At 51.0% G+C, this 17,760-nt stretch overlaps 8 protein-coding genes across 8 annotated transcripts; 5 read left to right on the top strand and 3 right to left on the bottom strand.

Moving 5' to 3' along the window:
* Positions 1-166: 166 nt before the first annotated feature.
* Positions 167-1,690, top strand: NECHADRAFT_77322 (uncharacterized protein; the record flags this gene model as incomplete). Its single annotated transcript, XM_003052358.1, has 1 exon — positions 167-1,690. One exon carries the CDS (start codon positions 167-169, stop codon positions 1,688-1,690), a length of 1,524 nt encoding a protein of 507 aa, XP_003052404.1.
* Positions 1,691-2,609: 919 nt separating this feature from the next.
* Positions 2,610-3,155, top strand: NECHADRAFT_77323 (uncharacterized protein; the record flags this gene model as incomplete). Its single annotated transcript, XM_003052359.1, has 1 exon — positions 2,610-3,155. One exon carries the CDS (start codon positions 2,610-2,612, stop codon positions 3,153-3,155), a length of 546 nt encoding a protein of 181 aa, XP_003052405.1.
* Positions 3,156-3,245: 90 nt separating this feature from the next.
* NECHADRAFT_35599 (uncharacterized protein) lies at positions 3,246-4,859 on the bottom strand (the record flags this gene model as incomplete). Its single annotated transcript, XM_003052819.1, has 4 exons — positions 3,246-3,797; positions 3,846-4,428; positions 4,482-4,515; positions 4,568-4,859. The coding sequence occupies 4 exons, from the start codon at positions 4,857-4,859 to the stop codon at positions 3,246-3,248; spliced, it is 1,461 nt and encodes a 486-aa protein (XP_003052865.1).
* A 473-nt stretch (positions 4,860-5,332) lies between these two features.
* On the bottom strand, positions 5,333-6,900 carry NECHADRAFT_35680 (uncharacterized protein; the record flags this gene model as incomplete). The annotated part of the gene is made up of 3 exons (XM_003052820.1): positions 5,333-5,496; positions 5,555-6,721; positions 6,774-6,900. 3 exons carry the CDS (start codon positions 6,898-6,900, stop codon positions 5,333-5,335), a joined length of 1,458 nt encoding a protein of 485 aa, XP_003052866.1.
* A 672-nt stretch (positions 6,901-7,572) lies between these two features.
* Positions 7,573-8,488, top strand: NECHADRAFT_77326 (uncharacterized protein; the record flags this gene model as incomplete). Its single annotated transcript, XM_003052360.1, has 2 exons — positions 7,573-7,722; positions 8,027-8,488. The coding sequence occupies 2 exons, from the start codon at positions 7,573-7,575 to the stop codon at positions 8,486-8,488; spliced, it is 612 nt and encodes a 203-aa protein (XP_003052406.1).
* Positions 8,489-8,863: 375 nt separating this feature from the next.
* NECHADRAFT_77327 (uncharacterized protein) lies at positions 8,864-11,893 on the bottom strand (the record flags this gene model as incomplete). Its single annotated transcript, XM_003052821.1, has 8 exons — positions 8,864-9,075; positions 9,140-9,416; positions 9,484-9,527; positions 9,598-9,834; positions 9,915-10,118; positions 10,172-10,403; positions 10,474-11,408; positions 11,500-11,893. The coding sequence occupies 8 exons, from the start codon at positions 11,891-11,893 to the stop codon at positions 8,864-8,866; spliced, it is 2,535 nt and encodes an 844-aa protein (XP_003052867.1).
* Positions 11,894-12,423: 530 nt separating this feature from the next.
* Positions 12,424-13,909, top strand: NECHADRAFT_77328 (uncharacterized protein; the record flags this gene model as incomplete). The annotated part of the gene is made up of 3 exons (XM_003052361.1): positions 12,424-12,569; positions 12,683-12,898; positions 12,970-13,909. 3 exons carry the CDS (start codon positions 12,424-12,426, stop codon positions 13,907-13,909), a joined length of 1,302 nt encoding a protein of 433 aa, XP_003052407.1.
* Positions 13,910-17,216: 3,307 nt separating this feature from the next.
* Positions 17,217-17,687, top strand: NECHADRAFT_77329 (uncharacterized protein; the record flags this gene model as incomplete). The annotated part of the gene is made up of 1 exon (XM_003052362.1): positions 17,217-17,687. The coding sequence occupies one exon, from the start codon at positions 17,217-17,219 to the stop codon at positions 17,685-17,687; it is 471 nt and encodes a 156-aa protein (XP_003052408.1).
* Between the last annotated feature and the right edge of the window lie 73 nt (positions 17,688-17,760).

Below are 17,760 nucleotides of genomic sequence, written 5' to 3' on the forward strand. Positions count from 1 at the left end.
ATGAGTCATAATGAGTGAGCGGCTTGCAATTGTTAAACTTTAAAACTTAAAACAAGGAAATAGGCTCATAGCTAATACCAACCGCCCCATTCTTGGTTCTCATTTCCATTCCTCTTTTTATTAATTTTGAGGAAAAATTTAGCTCAGATCTGATCTGCCCCTGAAAATGACGAAACCATCCATCACAGTCAAGGCAACTCACACGGTCGTGAATGCGAACCCCGAAAGGCTTGAGTCGCTTGGCATGCCCTTCTGGCTTGGTCCCCTAGATCACCTCGTCTACCCCTCGGTTCCCATCAACGTCATCTGGATATATCAAGCCTCCACCGAATTCTCCTCCGATCTCGTCCCGGTTTCGCGGCTTCGCGATGCTCTCTCGATCCTCCTCGATTACTACCCAACTCTGACCGGCCGACTTTCCATTGAGTCTGAGTCCGGTCGTCGATACCTGGGCCGTTTTGGTACCGGGATTTCCTTACTCGAGGCGACTTGCGATGAGGCTCTCACAGTCTTTAGCGGCTCAGCTGATGGCAAATTCGACATATTCAACTTCCCCTCTGCGGGTGATTCCTTGCTTGGGCCATGGGAAGGCTCCATTGAGAGCGCTCAACGCGATCCACTGTTGACTGTTCAACATACACGGTTTGCATGTGGCTCCGTAGGTGTTGGCCTTCGCATCGCTCACATGATGTGTGATGCAGGGGGTTTCCTCCAACTCTACCAAGATCTGGCCCAGCTCTACCGGGGTTTAGCGTCCGGCACGGAAACCACACCCAAACTTGACGTTGCTCCCGCCATCGAACCATTTCTCTCTGGCAAAATCGCTGGGATGTCTGATGAGGAACGCGAAGAAGCTCTCAAGAATCAACCTCAAGGTTTTTCTCTAGTACCTACTCCAGAGCCAGCAGCAGCCCCAACCGATGAAGACGACACAGTCCCCGATATCAAAGAAACACCCGCTCCTCCTCCTCCCATCAAAGGCCGAACCATTCACTTTTCAGCAGCTGAGCTGTCCGCAATTAAGAAGCTGGCCACACCCCCATCTGCAAGTTCTTGGGTGTCGACCTTCTCAGCCTTGTCAGCTCACATCTTTCAACGCGTGCACAAGGCTCGCCTCGCTCATCTCCAAGCTCAAAAACTTCCCGCTTCTTCTCTGGCAACGCCGTCTTTCTTGACCAGTATCAACTACTCTTCGAAGCTTGCTTTTCCACCCAAGTACTTTCCCAACGCCGTCATCACCCCCTTCGCCGAGGTCTCTTCCTCAGAGCTTGCCCAAGAACCTCTATGGAAGATCGCCGAGGTTATTCACAAGCTGATCCACTCAACCATGCCGGATCAAGCCCGCGACCTATGTCTCTGGATAGCGGGACAACCCGACAAAAACAGGATCCGCCACGAGTTCCCATTTGGTAGCGCGTCGTTCATTACGAGTGCCTGGCATAAATATCCCCTCTATAGCGGTGCGGAGTTGGATATTGCGCCTGTATTTGTGAGCCCTTCATTCACGCTTACGGCACTGGTGGACGGACTGGCCTACTTTTTGCAGCCCAAGAACTCGGACGGTGACATTGGCGTTCTCATGTCACTGAGTGAACCTGTTTGGGGTCATTTGGACCGTGATAGCGGGTTTAGGCATCTTGAGTTATCTAACCAATCGCTTGCAGCGGTAGAGACTTTTGGAATTTTATAGCAGATACATAACATCGATATCTCAGACACAACGTGTTAGCATTGGCTTATGATATGTTAATGAGTCCGTTGTTATAGTTGAAGCCCAGCCTTCACTGGGATAATTGAGCCAGAAGACGGATGCTTCAGAGAAGCAAGACAATCGCCAAGCAGATTAGATCTTAGTCGTCATATTGACGACACCTTTGGCACTTCAGTCACCCAATGATACATGGTAAAGTCTCATCATGAATGGGCAATTGACGATGATATCATCAAGTCACGGCTTCTAGTGGTATGGATAATGGTAAATTCGATTTATTCGATTTCACCTCAGAAGGAGATTCGATTATTGGGCTTTAGAAGGGATTCATCGAGAGCGCCTGACACGACCCTCTGTTGACCACTCAACATACCTGGTTCATACCCTGCTTTGTTGTCATTGGCCATGCTGTGTGTGATGCTGGAGGCGCTCTCTTACTATCTTGCAATTTGGTGTTTGCCGAGTTTTGGTGTCCGGCACAGAAATGATACGTTCTGAACACAATAACCCTATGTTAGTGGAGAAAGCAGAAAATACTCCTCAACAGGCACCGAGGCAACTTTGCACGGGTGGCTTGGGCACGTGACAGCGATATGGTCAGATCATAACGGTCTGAGCACGTCAGGGATGCTAACCCCTTACACTCAGCTGAAAAACTGCCATCATCCCCGCTTCAAATAACGCAATTTTTAGCAACTACCAAAACACAAAGCTATAAAGGTAGACAAGTCCAGACGATAACCTGGGTCTTAGCTTCTCTAGCTAAATAACTAAAGTCTAAACACTGGCCATAGTAGGTTGTTCAACGGAACATGATTCATTAGCTGGAAGAAAAAGAAGAAGAAGCCTGGCTAACTGGATGAAACAGTCAACCTCCAGCAAATATTCATATTCCAACATGTTGAGATCTCAATTTGGTCCACTATCGAGAGCTTGCGCCAATGGCCTGAGTGCCAGCCGCCGTCGTTTCTCAACCTCTCCAAGCTGGCTCCAAGCCCTTCCGGTCCAAATTTCGGGCCAAGGAACCGGCACAATCCAGTCCATCTCCGTCAAAGACAAGCCATACACGTTCTCGGCAGACACGTATACCGTCATTGGCGGCACGGATTCGCACCCTTCACCGGTCGCTTACGCCCTCGCCAGCCTGACCTCTTGCAACCAGGTGACAGGCTCGTTGGTTGCAAAGGACCACGGCATCAAGCTTGGAAAGTGGCATGTGACAGCCCACGGCCAACTCCCCACTGCGGTTCTAGTTGGAGGCCAGCAGGGGAACCCCAACTGGGAGAGCGTGGCTCTTACTGTGCGGGTGCAGAGTGATGCCAAGGATGATGCCGAGTTTCAGCATTTTGTGTCTGAGGTTGAGCGTCGATGCCCTATTACACAGCTGTTTAAGCTCAGTGGTGTACAGTATAGCAGCGAGTGGGTGAATGAAGCCCTGGAATAGTGTCAATAGGTACTTAGAACTAAGAAGTATCTGTACAATGACTCGGCTTCCAACCTTGTCTTTCCCAATTTCCAAGCCACAGCCTCACGCTCACACCTTAGCCTGTGGTGTGTTCCCCTGCTTCCTCCTTTTAACCTCTCTCGCAACCGCTAGAAATACAGTCCCGAGTGTCAAACAGGCCCCGGCAAAGGCTTGCGCACCAATATATCTACCGTTCATCGCGGAAATAAGCGTCCCTGCGATAGGGGTGCCAGTCAAGACTGCAAAGCTGACGATGGTAAAGACCATGCCGATTCTTGTACCTTGCTTGCTTGGGTCTGTTGTCAAAGAAGCCAACGCTGAAGGGAACATGGCCTGAATGCCCCCCAAGGCAGGGCCACTAACAGCAGCCCAAACATAGAGACCAGCTTGGGAATTCACAGCTATCCAGCACCATACCATCAAAGCTCCGAGCCCGGCCGTAGGTACAAAGACGGTCAGCGCACCTATCCGATCGCCAAAGTAGTTGGGTACGAGGCGGCCGATAATACCGACTCCACTCATAACCATGATAACGTCAAGGGACTTGGAGTAAGCCATGCCCTGGATATCGCGAGCATACGCGGCGATAAAAAAGAAGGCGAAGTATACGCCCCAAAAGCACTATCGGTCCATGTTAGCGGAAAGTAGACAAGAGACGCGGAAGCCTACCATGAATGCGCCCAGGGTGTAATATGTATACTCCAACTCCTTGAACGCAGACCACTCAACCAGTCGCCCACTCTTTCGCGGTGGAATTCTAGGTTTTAGGGACAGCAGGGAGATGACGAAACAGCCTGCCTGCATTAAGCCAATAACTCGAAGCGTCCAGCCAAATCCCACACGCGGAAGTAGCCCTCGTACAATGCCCGGGAAGATTAGGCCTCCCGTTACACTCCCGCATGCTGTCAGTCCTATTGCGATAGATCTATACTTCTGGAAGTAGGTCGAGATGATGGCAATAGCAGGACAGAAGAGACAGCCGTTGCCCAGACCGACGCATACACCTTGGGCGAGGAATACCTGCCAATATTGTGTGCATACCGAAGTCACCAGGGTTCCAGCAACAACAAGTATGGATCCAAGTATGGAGATAGGGAGGAAGAATCCGGCGTCGGTGAGGCGGCCAGTAAGGGTGCCAATGAAGAAGAGGAGAAATACTTCTATAGAGCCAATCCACGCTATGTCGGACGGTGGTCGTTGAAGAGCTTGCACGTAGTAGCTTTGAAAAACTCCGAAAGAATTAATCACTCCCCTATTTGTGTTAATCATCACTGTCATGCGGAAAATAGAGACACAGGGGCATACCAAGTGTTCATAACTACCAAGTGCGTGCCGAGTACTGGAACCTCAAATCAGCGAGTCTTCCCTAGGGGCATCTAAAGGTTTCTTACCGCACATCCATGCCCTAAAACCCCCATCAGGAGCGGGACCAGGCGTGGCGCTTGTCCTTGATGCGATGCGGCTTAGCACCCTGCTGGCTAAGCCTGGCTCGGCTTCCTCCTTTGGCACAGCGTGTTCGGCAGATGCCACACTCGCCTGAGATGATTGGCTGCTGGGCAATACCAAATCCTCGGTCGCTTGTCTCTTTTCGTCGCTTTCTTTCTCAGTGGGTGAATCCTCGTCTGCCGCGTTCGGTAACCGAGGTTGAGGGGCTTGGAGCGGGCTAGGCAATTTTTCAGGCATTGTATTCGCCGGGTCGTGAGCTAAAGGGAATCCTTGATAGACTTTGAACCCAGCTGAGAAGTTTAATTGCCGTTGGTCTTTAACTGTTTATTTCGAGTGTCGTTGTTCTTGAATACAGAGATTTGTAAGGTTGCTGACGAGGGTACCGGAGCCAGTGATGATTGTCTAAAACACAACACAAAGGTGGTAAAGGGAGGAAAATAAAAATGATAAAGAAGAGACTAAGCTTTTGATGAAGGATTAGACGTCTTTGTTATCCCCCCTTTCCTTTGTCTTGTCCATTTTGCCCTTTTGCTTGTCTGTTTCGCCCTTTCCTAGCATCTCTGTGGGGACACCCCGAAGACGCCAATGTCCAATTGAAATCACGCGGCACACACTTAAACAGCACTATTCATACATGTGTCATGCCATGTCAAGTTTGTCTAACTAGAAAGGTAAGTCATGTTTGAACTGGAATCTCTATTCAAATCTGGCTACAGCCGGCTTTGACGTCGCGTTATCTTCCTTGCGTAGGGGTGCCTGTCTGTTGGCACCAAGTGATCAACTTCAAGACTGTTGATCAAGTCTGGGTGGGCGTCCCTCATCAAGTCCGTCATTCCACACAAACGCATCGTAGTCTCGATTTCATCGCGCAAAACTACAAGAGCGTTGATTAGCACTTCTGTAAACGAATATAGGGCCTGATAGAAACCTACTGGAAATGGCATGCTCTACTCCTTGCTGGCCGTAACTCAGCGAGTACAGAAAGCTTCTGCCAATGCCGACAGCTGATGCTCCGAGGCAAATGGCCTTGACCACATCGGCGCCCCTGCGAAATCCACCGTCAATTAAAACTTCCATCGATTCGAGTACCTCAGGACAGTTCTTTTGAAGCTCCAACAGGATCAGGATTGCTGGGGGCGCATGGTCGACGGCCCTGCCTCCGTGGTTGCTGATAACTATTCCGTCGCAACCATACCTGTGAGCCATCCGGGCATCATGAGCCGTCTGTATGCCCTTGACAAGGATGGGGAGAGAGGTCAGGCTGCGGAGCCAGCTGATGATGCCCCAATCCACACTGGGATCGATGAAGGCACCAGTTTGTCGCGCAAGGCCGGCTCCCTTTTTGTCACCACCCTTCACATCTGACTTGGTCCCCCCTATAGATACTGTCTCGTTGGACCTGATGCGCTCATCTGCTTCTCGCTTTGGAACAACAGGGACATCAACGGTGACAAAGATGGCCTTTATCTTGCCAGAAGCATCCATCTGTCGAATCGCCGCTTCTGACTTCTTCCGATCCTTATTCACGTAGAGCTGAAAGAAGGCCTGTCTTGGAGTTTCATCGAGGATTTCGTCGTGGGGGTATGAGGATGGAGTTGCAAAACAGTGAACAATGCCGCCAGCAGCTGCACCACGGGCTAGAGTAAGCTCCCCCTCTGCCCCGCCAGTCTTCGCTGCGCCTGTAGGGGATATGTAGACGGGAATATCCAGCTCACAGCCAAATAGTGTCGTATTTGTCTTGACGTCCCTTACATTTCGCATCACTCGAGGGCGTAACAAAATCCTTCTCAGGATAGAGCGGTTCGCATCCCTAGTGTCATTATCGTTAGAGCCACTGCTGATGTAGCCTATGGCCTTTTCACTTAGGGCGTTCGTAGCTGCATGCTCAAAATCATCCAAGTTGATGATGGCGCCCAAGTCTGGTTTCTCAAGTCGGTCCTTGGATTGAGGGAGACTGGGGACCTGCTGTTTCTGGGGCATCGTGGCCTGGTCAACAGTCCCGATGTGGAACTTGACGTCCAAGGATTTTCGAATTAGAGATGGTCCATGGGCTTCATTGTAGGCGGCCGACGCATCAGCTCCAGCGTGCTGGTAGATAACTATTGAAACGACGGTTAGCCGGATCGCTGCCGGGGCGGGCTTTGGGCTTACTCTCAGCTCCTCCGGGGTGCTCAGGCGCAAACTCGGTCATATTATACACTATTCCATTGACGGAAATCCAGACGTCATCTTTCTTATCATGTTTGGATAATTCTGATGCTGCGATGGCCGACGTCATTGTGGCCTCGGTGGTCAAACTTTTCCAATGTCGCGTCAACGTTCAGTCGGCTGCCAAGGGTTGCTCGCAAAATACCTTGATATTCTTGAGAAACCATAAACCAACTGGTCGAAAACAGACTTCAGTCGCTGTTCGGTCAAGGTCAATGGACGTGTGGTGGAACGGCCCGGCATACATTGACTACCCCGCTCTGCTGCCAAGTGACGGACCGAGTTTCGGCACATGGTTATTTTCCTTGTCGGAACGCACCATGGGAGTTCCGAGTTGACGAGTCGGCGATACGGTAGCCCGTTAACCGATTCCGTCCTGACCATCTGAGCGGGGCTCTGAGATGTTGTACGGACAACCTCAGACGGAGGGGTCATATTTAAAGGATGAAAGTCGTTGTCTCCGGAATATATCATGCCCTCTCACGGCTTCACTACTTCCGACTACTGCTGTTACGGCTTGGTCCCCCGTAATAGCGCTGTAAGCCCTATAGGCAGTTGTTGCACCTTCTGTAATTGCTGTAATAGCGATTATGGCCCAATCTTTTGCCCCGTGGCGCAGTGGCTAAGGTGCCCACAGCTGTGACTGCCGTCACAACTGCTCTCCCCAAACCAAGCTACGTCATCACTCCCTCAACCGGCGGATTGACTACGGCCCCATCACCCAGGGAGTCACCTTTGGGCCATGCGGATGAGAACCGGATACTCGGTTGAGTCTCAGGTTACCGGCAATGATACCGTTGGGGGTCTACAGTTCGAGATCACTCGCCTATATCGTTCTCTGAAGGGTAATGACGGCAGTAGACCCAAGGAGGCGAGATTCACTATCAAGTTAGTAAGCAACAACACTGAGCTTTTTTTTAAGGTCAGTCACCGCACTCGGGTTGATGAACTCATGTGCTGGGCGCAAAAAATGAGCAATTCACGTGAATATTCACTGATGGAAAAGGGCGGTTTTCAGCTTCTTTTTGACGGCATTCGCCTCATAGGTGATTCCGTCTGCTTCATGATGACGCAGTAATGTTAGATTGCTAATAGCTGTAGCTAGCACCACGCTATGAGACTACGGGGGGATCCAGGATGTACGCTGCTTCACCTTTACTTATCCATGTAGTATCCCAATGCTAAAATTTACACAGGGGGATGTTATTGAATGCCATAGGGAGTATGTCGGTGGCGGCGGTGGACGAATGCCAACTTACCGAGAGCCACAAATGAACCTTGCAGCTGGGGGTCTCATCAAGCAAGGAGTTGTTGAGCTGCCCCAACGCTACTACCAAAAGACGAACACCATCGCATTCAACGTTCAGATCCTGAACAGTGCTACCTTTCAGCAAGTAACTGGGAACCCGCCGCCCCCAAGCCCTGTTTCTGCCGAGACCTACGCCAAGAGTGGCTACCCATTCTTCTCGGGGTTTGAGGAACCAATCAATATTGCGGGAGACTTCGTTGCCGTGCGCTCCATCAGCCAGCTCAACGGAGATGCTGACCCACCCCTTCAGTTCCCCCTCGTTGACGCCAAGACTGGGGTTTCCTTGGCCAGCGGCACCGTTGGGTTCCTTAACCCGGACGGTCCCAAGAAAGAGTTCAAGTTTACCTAGGAGATTGCTAAGGAGCTAGGACAAGAGTCGAATGTGTCCTGAGACTCGATCTTTCTTATGTAGGATGGATTCTCTCTCATGGTAGTGAGCTTGTTTGGGGAAGAAAGAGAACAGAGTTGTGAGGCATGTCCAAAATGTGTCTAGGACATCGATAGAGATGTGTTTTGCATGTACCAAGAGTGAAAAAGACTTTAGGAAATTGCTTTGCTTCGCACTGCATGTAGTGGAAGGTGAAAGTCTAGCCAACCTAAGTTAGCTCTCAACGCCCACGCAACGATCGACGACGCTAGTGATTCGACTCTTCCTTAATTAACCACTTGTGCCAACGCTAGTGTCTAGAACATTGTTCCCCGACTGCTATTTAGATCCTCGCCATCATGACTTGCCCTCTCCTCGGAAATACTTTTGAGCTGCCATTTCATCGGGATAGCACCCAGTTGCCTCCTTGTAGTGGTCGTTGAACTGTTCCTTGTTTTTCAACACAGCCTCCAAATCCTTGGCCATGACTTCAATTTTCTTTGGAGGATTTCCGTCTACAGCTTCTTTCAGACTTCTATGCCGTGCCAAGCTAATGGCGCTAAGCAGGACTGTTTCATCAATCACTGTTAGCAATTCCGACAGTTTGATGCTTAGAAGGAGGCCCAAACTTACGATTCCGAATGTCTCGCCCGTTGAGCTTGAGATTGGTCGGGTACTGTTCCCTGCTCAGAACGACGTCTCGTGCGGTAGATCGGGCAACAATGGTCGGCTTAACGCCTAAGCCACCCGTTTGTGAAGCCTCAGAACCACTTTCCTGGTCCTCCTCCAGTTTGTCGAATAGCTTTCTCCAAATTTCTGTCCGCTCCGCATCGGTGGGACGCTCATATTGCACTGCCAGATGAATGCGAGACATCACAGCCTCGTCGAAGAGACCGATCCCATTGGATGTCTACGAGGCAATAGAGTATGTAGTCAGAAGAATCACAGAGCGAGAGAAGTCCAAACCGGATACTCACGAGAAACAAAAGACCTGGAAAGTATTCCATGGAACGAAGAAAAGCTGGGGATTAGAAGTTAGTACAGCAAAAGGAATGCCGCAGAGTCATGAATATCAAAATGTGAAAACAAACCAGTAACGAGGGCATTGCGGCCTGTTTGCCCAGGTTCACGTTGCTCCATATAGACCTCGGCTTCATCGATGAGCACAATGGCACCCCAGATGGCTGCACGGCTGAGCCACTTCATCAACCGTTTCTCCATTTGGACTTCTTCCGTGCCGAGATCTGCTACAGAGAGACTCAGAAGGGGCCGTCTGGTCTTTTTCGCGATCAACTCCACTGTCATGGTCTTTCCAGTCCCCGGAGAACCTGTCCTCCTCAGTAAGTGTATGTTCTGTCTTGCGCTTCCGGAGAAAAGAAGTAGGAGTATTCATCACGACTGAGCATACCATGAAGAAATATAACCTGTCCTCGGCCTTTGCCTTCGATAAAATCCGCGCTCCAATCAGTCGTCCAAGGTTTCAGAGCAGTGCCCTTTCGAGGGGACCCAGCCACCGCTTCGATCATCTCTTGCTTCTCCTGGCCCATGATTAAGTACTTCATTGGGTTGCTGTCCATAACTAGATCCTCAACGGAGCTCATATCAAAGATCGCTTGCAAAAGTCAGATTTTCAGAGGGCGGTGATCAAAATGGACTACCACTCACCCCACTCTCGCTTCCCGAGTGCAAATCCCAGGACATGTACCGGAAGAAGGAGATAGTGAGCGGGATCAAGCTCATTGGTTGCTGAGCACTCCATGTCATTGAACTTGGAGAAGAGCGGCGCCCCGTGCAGATCCTGGGGTTCTTCACCAGAGACATCTGGCACTGTCATGTTGGGGGAGTCCAGAGCCCCTAGCATGTAGCTTTGGTGATCCACGATGATGTCTCCTTGGTACTACAATAGTGGCGGTCAGTACGAGTCTCATGCTCAAGATCAGTGTCTGATTTCCGCTAAATCTACTTACGTGATACGGCTTGTCACTGATGACGAGTCCGTTATACCGCATGTAGCTTTGTTGATCACAGACAATGCGATAATAGCGCTTTCCACGGTCGATCAGCTGGGATCGCAAAGCTTCCGGGTCGGGCGCAAACTTGATCGGGAACGCAGCGAGCTCCGTGATGACCTGTACGCCGTAGAAGCGGTTTACATAGATGACACGGGCCCGCCGCCGCAGGCGCCCATTCTCATAAGCGAGGTTCCAGAGAGTCAGTTGCCAGCGGTCTGTAGGGTGTGGATCAACTAGTGGTGATTGGCTTCCGTTGGACGACACGTAGCAAAAATTCATAACAACGAAGCCGGCCAACTTGTTGTCACTGCCCTGCGATCGCAAGAAAACAATATCCCCCGGCTTAAAAAGAAGCCAAAGGAAGTCGTATGATGCGCGACCAGAGCTGTACAGGTCCAGTTCAGGTTTGACGACATTTTCCCATGCCTCCTGTATTGGAGGAGCCGTCAGTAGCGTCTGGAGATGCTTGCAAGTTATCTCATCGCAGGAGACTCTGACCTGAGATCCCATGCCCGGATTGTGAACGGTAGTTTCTTTCTGGTTAGTGGTATCTCGGTGGCCTAAAAGAAAGTGCAAGTCATCCCAGTAGTGGAAAAGCTCCTTGAAGGGGTACACGAACGTCATTTCGTGATCTAGAATGTTGTATCCGGGATAGTAACGAATGAGTGCCCGCAACACGTTCTGAATGTAGGGCGAGTGTACACGAATGCGGGTGGGGTATATTGTGCGCACCCGAAAGTCAACATCCAGGTTGAACTCCTCTGGGTCCTCTATGAAGAAGGTCTTTCGAAGTTGGCTCTTGCGAGGGGGGTTCTTTAAGTGCTCGCCCTCGACCCAGACGTCGATGTCCAGAACGGCGAGGTTTCTTCTTTCACGTCTTTCGCGATCATCTTGCTGTAGGCCCTTGAAGGGTAGCCAGGAATACCGAAATGTCTTCTGGCCCCCCTCGCTGCAAACTAATCAGTACATCTGGAAGATTACTACTCTGTAGGGGTGCAACTTGCTCGCAAACCAAACGATAAAGGATCTCCTGGCCGTTTCGCAGGAGTGGAAATTGAGTCGGTAGATATTCCTTTTCATCAGATATGGCCATGGTGTCGTAAGTAACATCGAAGCGCTCATCAAATGGCCTGGAGACGTTAGTTTCCTGTCTGTTTGCTCGTAGCACATCGGCGCACGCATCCTCTAATGATAGATCTGCTGGCCCTGAGTCTAATCTTGGTTCTTCCAGTAACCGGTTACAGTTTTCTTGCAGGTTCACATCTTGTGATGATCCTGTTTCCTCATCCTCTTGGTCCCAGTATGTTTCAAGATATCGATGTGCTGACACCTCGGGCTGAGTCGGAGACGATGGTGGTGAGATAACATGGCTCATTGTCTTCTGTGGCTCTTTGAAAATGAAAGCAAAAGGGACTGTGAAATAGGTAAGGAAGGAAAAAAAGAAACATGCTGCAGAGTAGGTAGCGGAAGCGTTGTTTTTTAACGGCCTAAAATTAAAACCTACTCTCTACTCGATATTTAATGACAAAAAAGACGCCGGTGTGGGGTACTAATGAAAAGCGGATGACGACTTATGCGATAATACGCCGTGGGATGCCTTGGGCGTAAATGAGGCCGGGCATTGTGTGCTGAATGGACGGTTTCTCAGCTCGCTGCCCAAAGTTATGTCGTTGGTGGTTCGCCGTCTCATTTCCAGCCCAATCGGTGCAACCCAAACGACGCCTTCCTCACACAAATCCAACCGTGATCACCGTCATTGGCTCAACTCCCTGTAGAGGGCTGCCTTGGCTGTTGACAGCCTGCTTCAGTCACACAACGCCTGATAATGGATGTCTACACCTAAAATCTCTCATATAACCGCACGTGTTCTTTCGAATTGATCCTCATTCTCGTTCACTTATAACCATGTCATTCGGTTGGAGCGCCGGTGATGTGTTCGCCGCAGCACAGCTCCTCTGGGGCTTGTACAAGGCTTTGGACGAAAAAGAAGGCGCCCCCGAACACCATCAAAGATCTGCATCAACTCTAAGGACTGTCCAGTTTCGGCTACGGTACTTGAGCAAGGTGGTTGGAGAGGACGCGAAAGCAGACCCCATGTCTGAAACCGGGAAGCCAGCCTGCTTGATAGAGCGGATAAAGATGATATCCGTTACACCATTGTCAGTCTCAAACTTTCAATCAGAAGGCTCGAAGCCTTAGTAGAGAAGGGCTGTGGCTTGAAGCTAGATCCGACCAAGAAGAAACGACGTCGAGACTGGCCCATGGATCAGATCAACAAAATACGTTGGTACACGTTGAACCAGGACGAGGTGGATGGCCTGATTCAGCATATGCTGGAACTCACTGCTCCCCTGTCGGATCTGCACCAGAAAATCAACAAGTGAGTACCTTCTCTCTAGCCAAACGACACTTCTTTTTATCTGCAGGTCCACAAGCTGACTGAAACAACAGTGCCGTTGTCAAAGAACTAGCAGCCAACCAAGGGGTATACCACGAAACTCAATTGAAATATCTCAAGGCAATTTTGGAACAGGTTATAGTGATGGCAAGGGGACCTACCCAGAATCAACTACTAGGTTTGAACCAGGACGAAGAGGAGAAGGGGCAGGTGCCCTTGCTCCACACTGGTCCCGAGCTCGGCATCTCTTCGCCAGCTGAGCATGCACCAACGGTCGGGTCAGCTCTATCTCATCTCACGAGCATTGCTCATGAGATTATGAATCCGGGCCTACGAGCGAGGGCGTTGAACTTGAGGGCTGATCACCATGTCAAGAATGTCTTCACCAGTTGGTACAAAGGCACGATCCCAGCACGGCTGTGGCTGCATGGCGATCAGGCCGGCACCGTGAGCGCGATAGCCTACATGGCCGCTCGAGATCAAAGACGGCCCACCATTGCCTTCTCTGGACGCCACGCTGCTGGTGGCCGACTACTCACGGACAAGGAGAAGCTCTACCGGATGGTGTACTCGCTCCTCTTTCAATTGTTGCAGCAATTGGAAGATATCCCCACCTTAGCCGTCACCGGCGTGGACCGGCCATTTACCGATCTTCAACTGTCCATGGAGAGCATGCCGCTGGCGCTGCAGTACATGGGATACTTTCTAAGTCTACTTCCAGAGTGCATCGTTGTTGTGGACGGGTGGCAATTTATCAGCCAGGATGCCGGAGAGCAGGTAAAGCAGACTCTCAAGAATTTCTTGGATCTGTTTGAAAACCCACCGGAGAATTCAGGGGATGGTGATTGGTGCATCAGACTACTGCTCACGTCACCCGGGGACTCGTCAATGCTACGGGAGCTTGGGCAGGCATTTGTGCACGGTTTTAATCTCAGGGGTCGACTTAACACTGGGGCAAAACTATACATAATCCTGCTCGGCATGGACTGGTAATTAGCCTTGATTGTTTGACAGAATGATTAAACTTTGTCTCACAAGTATACTCTCCACAAGCACCTATTTTACATAACTACCAAATTGAGAAAAGCACCAGTCACCAAGTCAAAGAGACTCCATAAGGCCGGGGGGCAGGCGCTTCAGAGCAATTCAACAGAAATAGCGGCCAAATTCATCTTCCGTTTGATGAGTTTCTACCCTGTACGCTGCCAAGTCCACTTGAAGTGTTTCTGTCTTGATGGTTCTCCTTATCCTCCCAAGATCACACCGGTTTCACTCGCATGTATGGCTATGTCCTCAGCCGATGAGTAGCCACTGCCCTACGGCACTTGCGGGGTCTTTCTGGCAGGGGGGCTGTAGGCCGATGAGCCCCAGGCCACATGGGTGGGAGGGTCAGGGGGTCCCTGCATGTCAAATGCCGACGGAGAGGGATCCGACACGTCTTCCCCCTGCCACATGACATTGAAGACTAGACCGGGCATGTAGAAATGAAGCTACTCCCGAGCAACAAGGTCATCAGACCACAGAGTCCAAGAAACTATGGGGATCCCTCAGCTGGGGCTCCATGGTTTCCTTGGCATATCCCCCTCCATAAGGCTTGTCAGGGGATTGCCGCCCGCAAAATTGACTACAAGCATTAGATCCCTGCACAACCCGTGGGCAGTATGGGCCCGGCTTTGCCGCATGAGCCGTCTGCAATCGATCTTTATGGGGGCATTTGTCCCCTGCATCTCCGAAAAACACTCCGGCGGATCTGTCAACTTGACCCCGGTGCGGCAGGAAACTACACTTGTGAAATCTTAAAATTCAGAGTGTTGCGGATGCAGCAGCCTAGAAGTATTTGGCTCAGGCAGTCACCTCAGCTCATCCAGACATGGTCGCAGCCACCAAGTGCGGGAGATCGACCTCCACCAACACCGGGCTCACTCACATTCATGAGCCTGGTGACTGGCTTGGAAAGCTTTAGTGGCGTTTCAAGAGTACTCAGGAAAAGGGTTGGATTGACTCATGCAGCCAAGCTTCTGGAAGAAACGTGCGACGCTGCTCCCAGCCAAACAAGCTGGAACTCACTAGACTGCATGGGTTATTTGCATCCTGGCAGAGAATGTTGCTTGGGGCAAGGGCCAGTCAGAGAATGATCTCCTATTGATCAATGTTTGTGGCTGGCTCACGGGAAAAGAAATGGGACGGCAAGACAGACTTCTACTTGTGGTAAGCAGAGCAGAGGCAATGGGGCCAAACACAATCTGAGGCAGCCCAACAGCCACGTGTAACGAAAGCCAAATTACAGGTCACGTTGACGGGCTTCCGTCCTTGCAGCCACACTCACCGCCCGAGATGAAGGAACTTGCCCCCCTTTCAATGGACCTGGCATTGCGAACCTGATGTTGAGGCTCCCGATTGTCTCACACCCTAAGCAAACGTTCACTGCAAGGTCGGCACTTATCCGCCTCTCGCACGGATGTCACCTTGGTAGGGAAAGGGTCCAGGCCTGAGGGGTGAGCCTTTCGCGAAGTGTTTAGGGCAAAGACACCTAGACACCTCCGCATTGCTGCGGGGCTGCTCAGGCACGCAGTTTGGCCTGCTTGTAAGATGAACTAGTCTATTTCGATTCCTTGGCCTTGCTGGATGCCCATCTCTGTATGAGCGGTTGTTGGGGTTCTGGTTACGTCTGGCCGAACCATCCCCTGAGTCGGCAAGCCCAAACTCAGGGGAGGGGAGCTTTCACTTGGCGCTCGCACCCTGGCCTGTTTGAATCTTCTTGTTTTCTTGTTTGCTCATTTTGGCGAAGCGGAGTAGGTCTTCTGGGGCTTGCTCCCGGCGGCGTTCCACTGACCACGCCCCCAGCGTGTCCACTGCATTTCACCTCTTCATTGACGCAGGTGACCCTTGCGGGAAATCTTCTACGTGAAGTTGATTCCACGGGCCAGTTTGTCGTATCCGTCGCTTCTAGGGAAACATCGTCTTATTTGATGCTGTTCCCGACGAAGACGTCATTAATACCAACAACAGTGCCTGAGGCAGAGCGCTGGCGGCATCCCTTGCGAGGTGCGTAGAATTGCGCGCCACGTCCCGCTGAACAAAGAAGAAATTTGATCCAGTGGCCTCTAGCAACTGCCAATATCCCTGCAGTGAAGAGGCATCCAGCGTGCCCTTGAAAAAATTGACCAACTACAGTGTCAGGAATTGTTACACAAGAAGGAGTAACAGTGAGAGACCACTGGGGCTAAGCCCAGCTCGAAAGCTCGTAGAAACAGAACTGTCAGAAAATATGATCAAGAAGCTGTTCACCGGGCAAGCCGAGCCGCTTCATACGTGTGAACACGACGGAACCGTGCAGCCATGCCATACATCTGGACAGAGCCACCCCTGAACAGCACCAGCTGTCAGCCCGCTCCCCGTCCCTTAGCGGCAGAGCCTACCCCTGCTCTGCCATCTGGCATCAAAGAGCCGGAGTCCCCGCGAGCCTACGGAGTATACCTCTAGGAATTGCTTTTGGTTCGTTCCAGTCCACTCACGGTCCCTCACCCAACGGTGGTCTCACATTTGGGGGCGGCTTATCTGGGACCGGTTGTGCTGTCGTTTTACAGCTGTATTGCACAAATGCCAGGCTAAAACATTAGTATTGTATAGGCAAAGCAGTTGCAACAGAGCGTCGCAAGTCATAACACGGCCAAATCTTATGGCCTGCCCGCCAACTGCACATCAACAGGAGCAGGGGTGACCTTTTCCTGGGGTTTCTCAGCTCTGGTATCACCCATGTCTATTCAGCCATTTTCAGATGGGCTATTAAGGCGCTTTCATGCAAGGATCATGGCTCAGTCATGACAAGACCAGTGTCTGAGCCTGTGGGGCTAGTTCCTCTCTCCTGTCATGGCCAGGCTCTGAGTTCTGACAGGAGTATGGCCTCTCCCAGCCTGAAGCGTCTGATATCTCAGGCTCTTTGTTGTTGTCAATGACATCTCTCTTGGACACAATATCGCAGGCTCGGTAGGTCAGTCTCTGGGGACCGGGGTGTTGAGGGCTGGCAACCTGAGCATTTAAATATGCTGGAGCTTCTCCTTCCTACCGCAACTTTGGCCTACAACTTCATCCATTGATCACTTGATTCAGCCTCTCAGACGATATCCTCGTTCAATCTCCCTGGCAAGAACCGTTTACTGTCCACGTTCGTTCACCAACCAAGTCCCTACTCAACCAACGATTTTCGTCACAAACATCGAAACCAGGCTGCCCTCCCTCTGGTAGACCATCCCCATCCACAAGTTCCCCGATACCAACAATCGCATTTTTCCAAATAATCATGTCGGGGGCCGAAGTTATTGTCCCTATCACCCTCTTCTGCGCCAAGTTATTCATGAAGCTCGGGGGTGACTTTCTGGAAATCAACTATGATGCAGAAGCCTTCCTCATGATCGAGCGCAACGTCGCAGACGACATCGAAGATGCTCTGATGTTCCACCGAAAGCTTATGAGACACGTGGGAAAGGAGGGGCTACTCAAAAAACGCGCAATGGCCGCAATTGTCAAAACGCGAGAGGCCCTGGAGCAATTCCACCGGCGCATTAAGCGTGCACACTTCAGAAAAAAGCTGAAATTCATACTCAAAGACCACAGAGCAGCTAGAGCCTTCCTGCGGCCGCTTGAGATGGCACAGTCAAGTTTATCCCGTCGAGTCGACTGGATGCGGAGTGCGTTGGAGACGCTGGCCAACTCGGCTGGTGAAGAAGGGGAGTTGGCGTCCAGCATGGCGCCAGGTGTCGAGCATGACTAGGTTGAGATCAATGACCCTCTGACGATGGATGAGGGTGCTGGAAATGATTTCTGACATGTCTTTGTGGTGGATA

The sequence above is a fragment of the Fusarium vanettenii genome (assembly GCF_000151355.1).
Source record: "Fusarium vanettenii 77-13-4 chromosome 3 genomic scaffold NECHAsca_2_chr3_3_0, whole genome shotgun sequence".
NCBI lineage: Eukaryota > Fungi > Ascomycota > Sordariomycetes > Hypocreales > Nectriaceae > Fusarium > Fusarium vanettenii.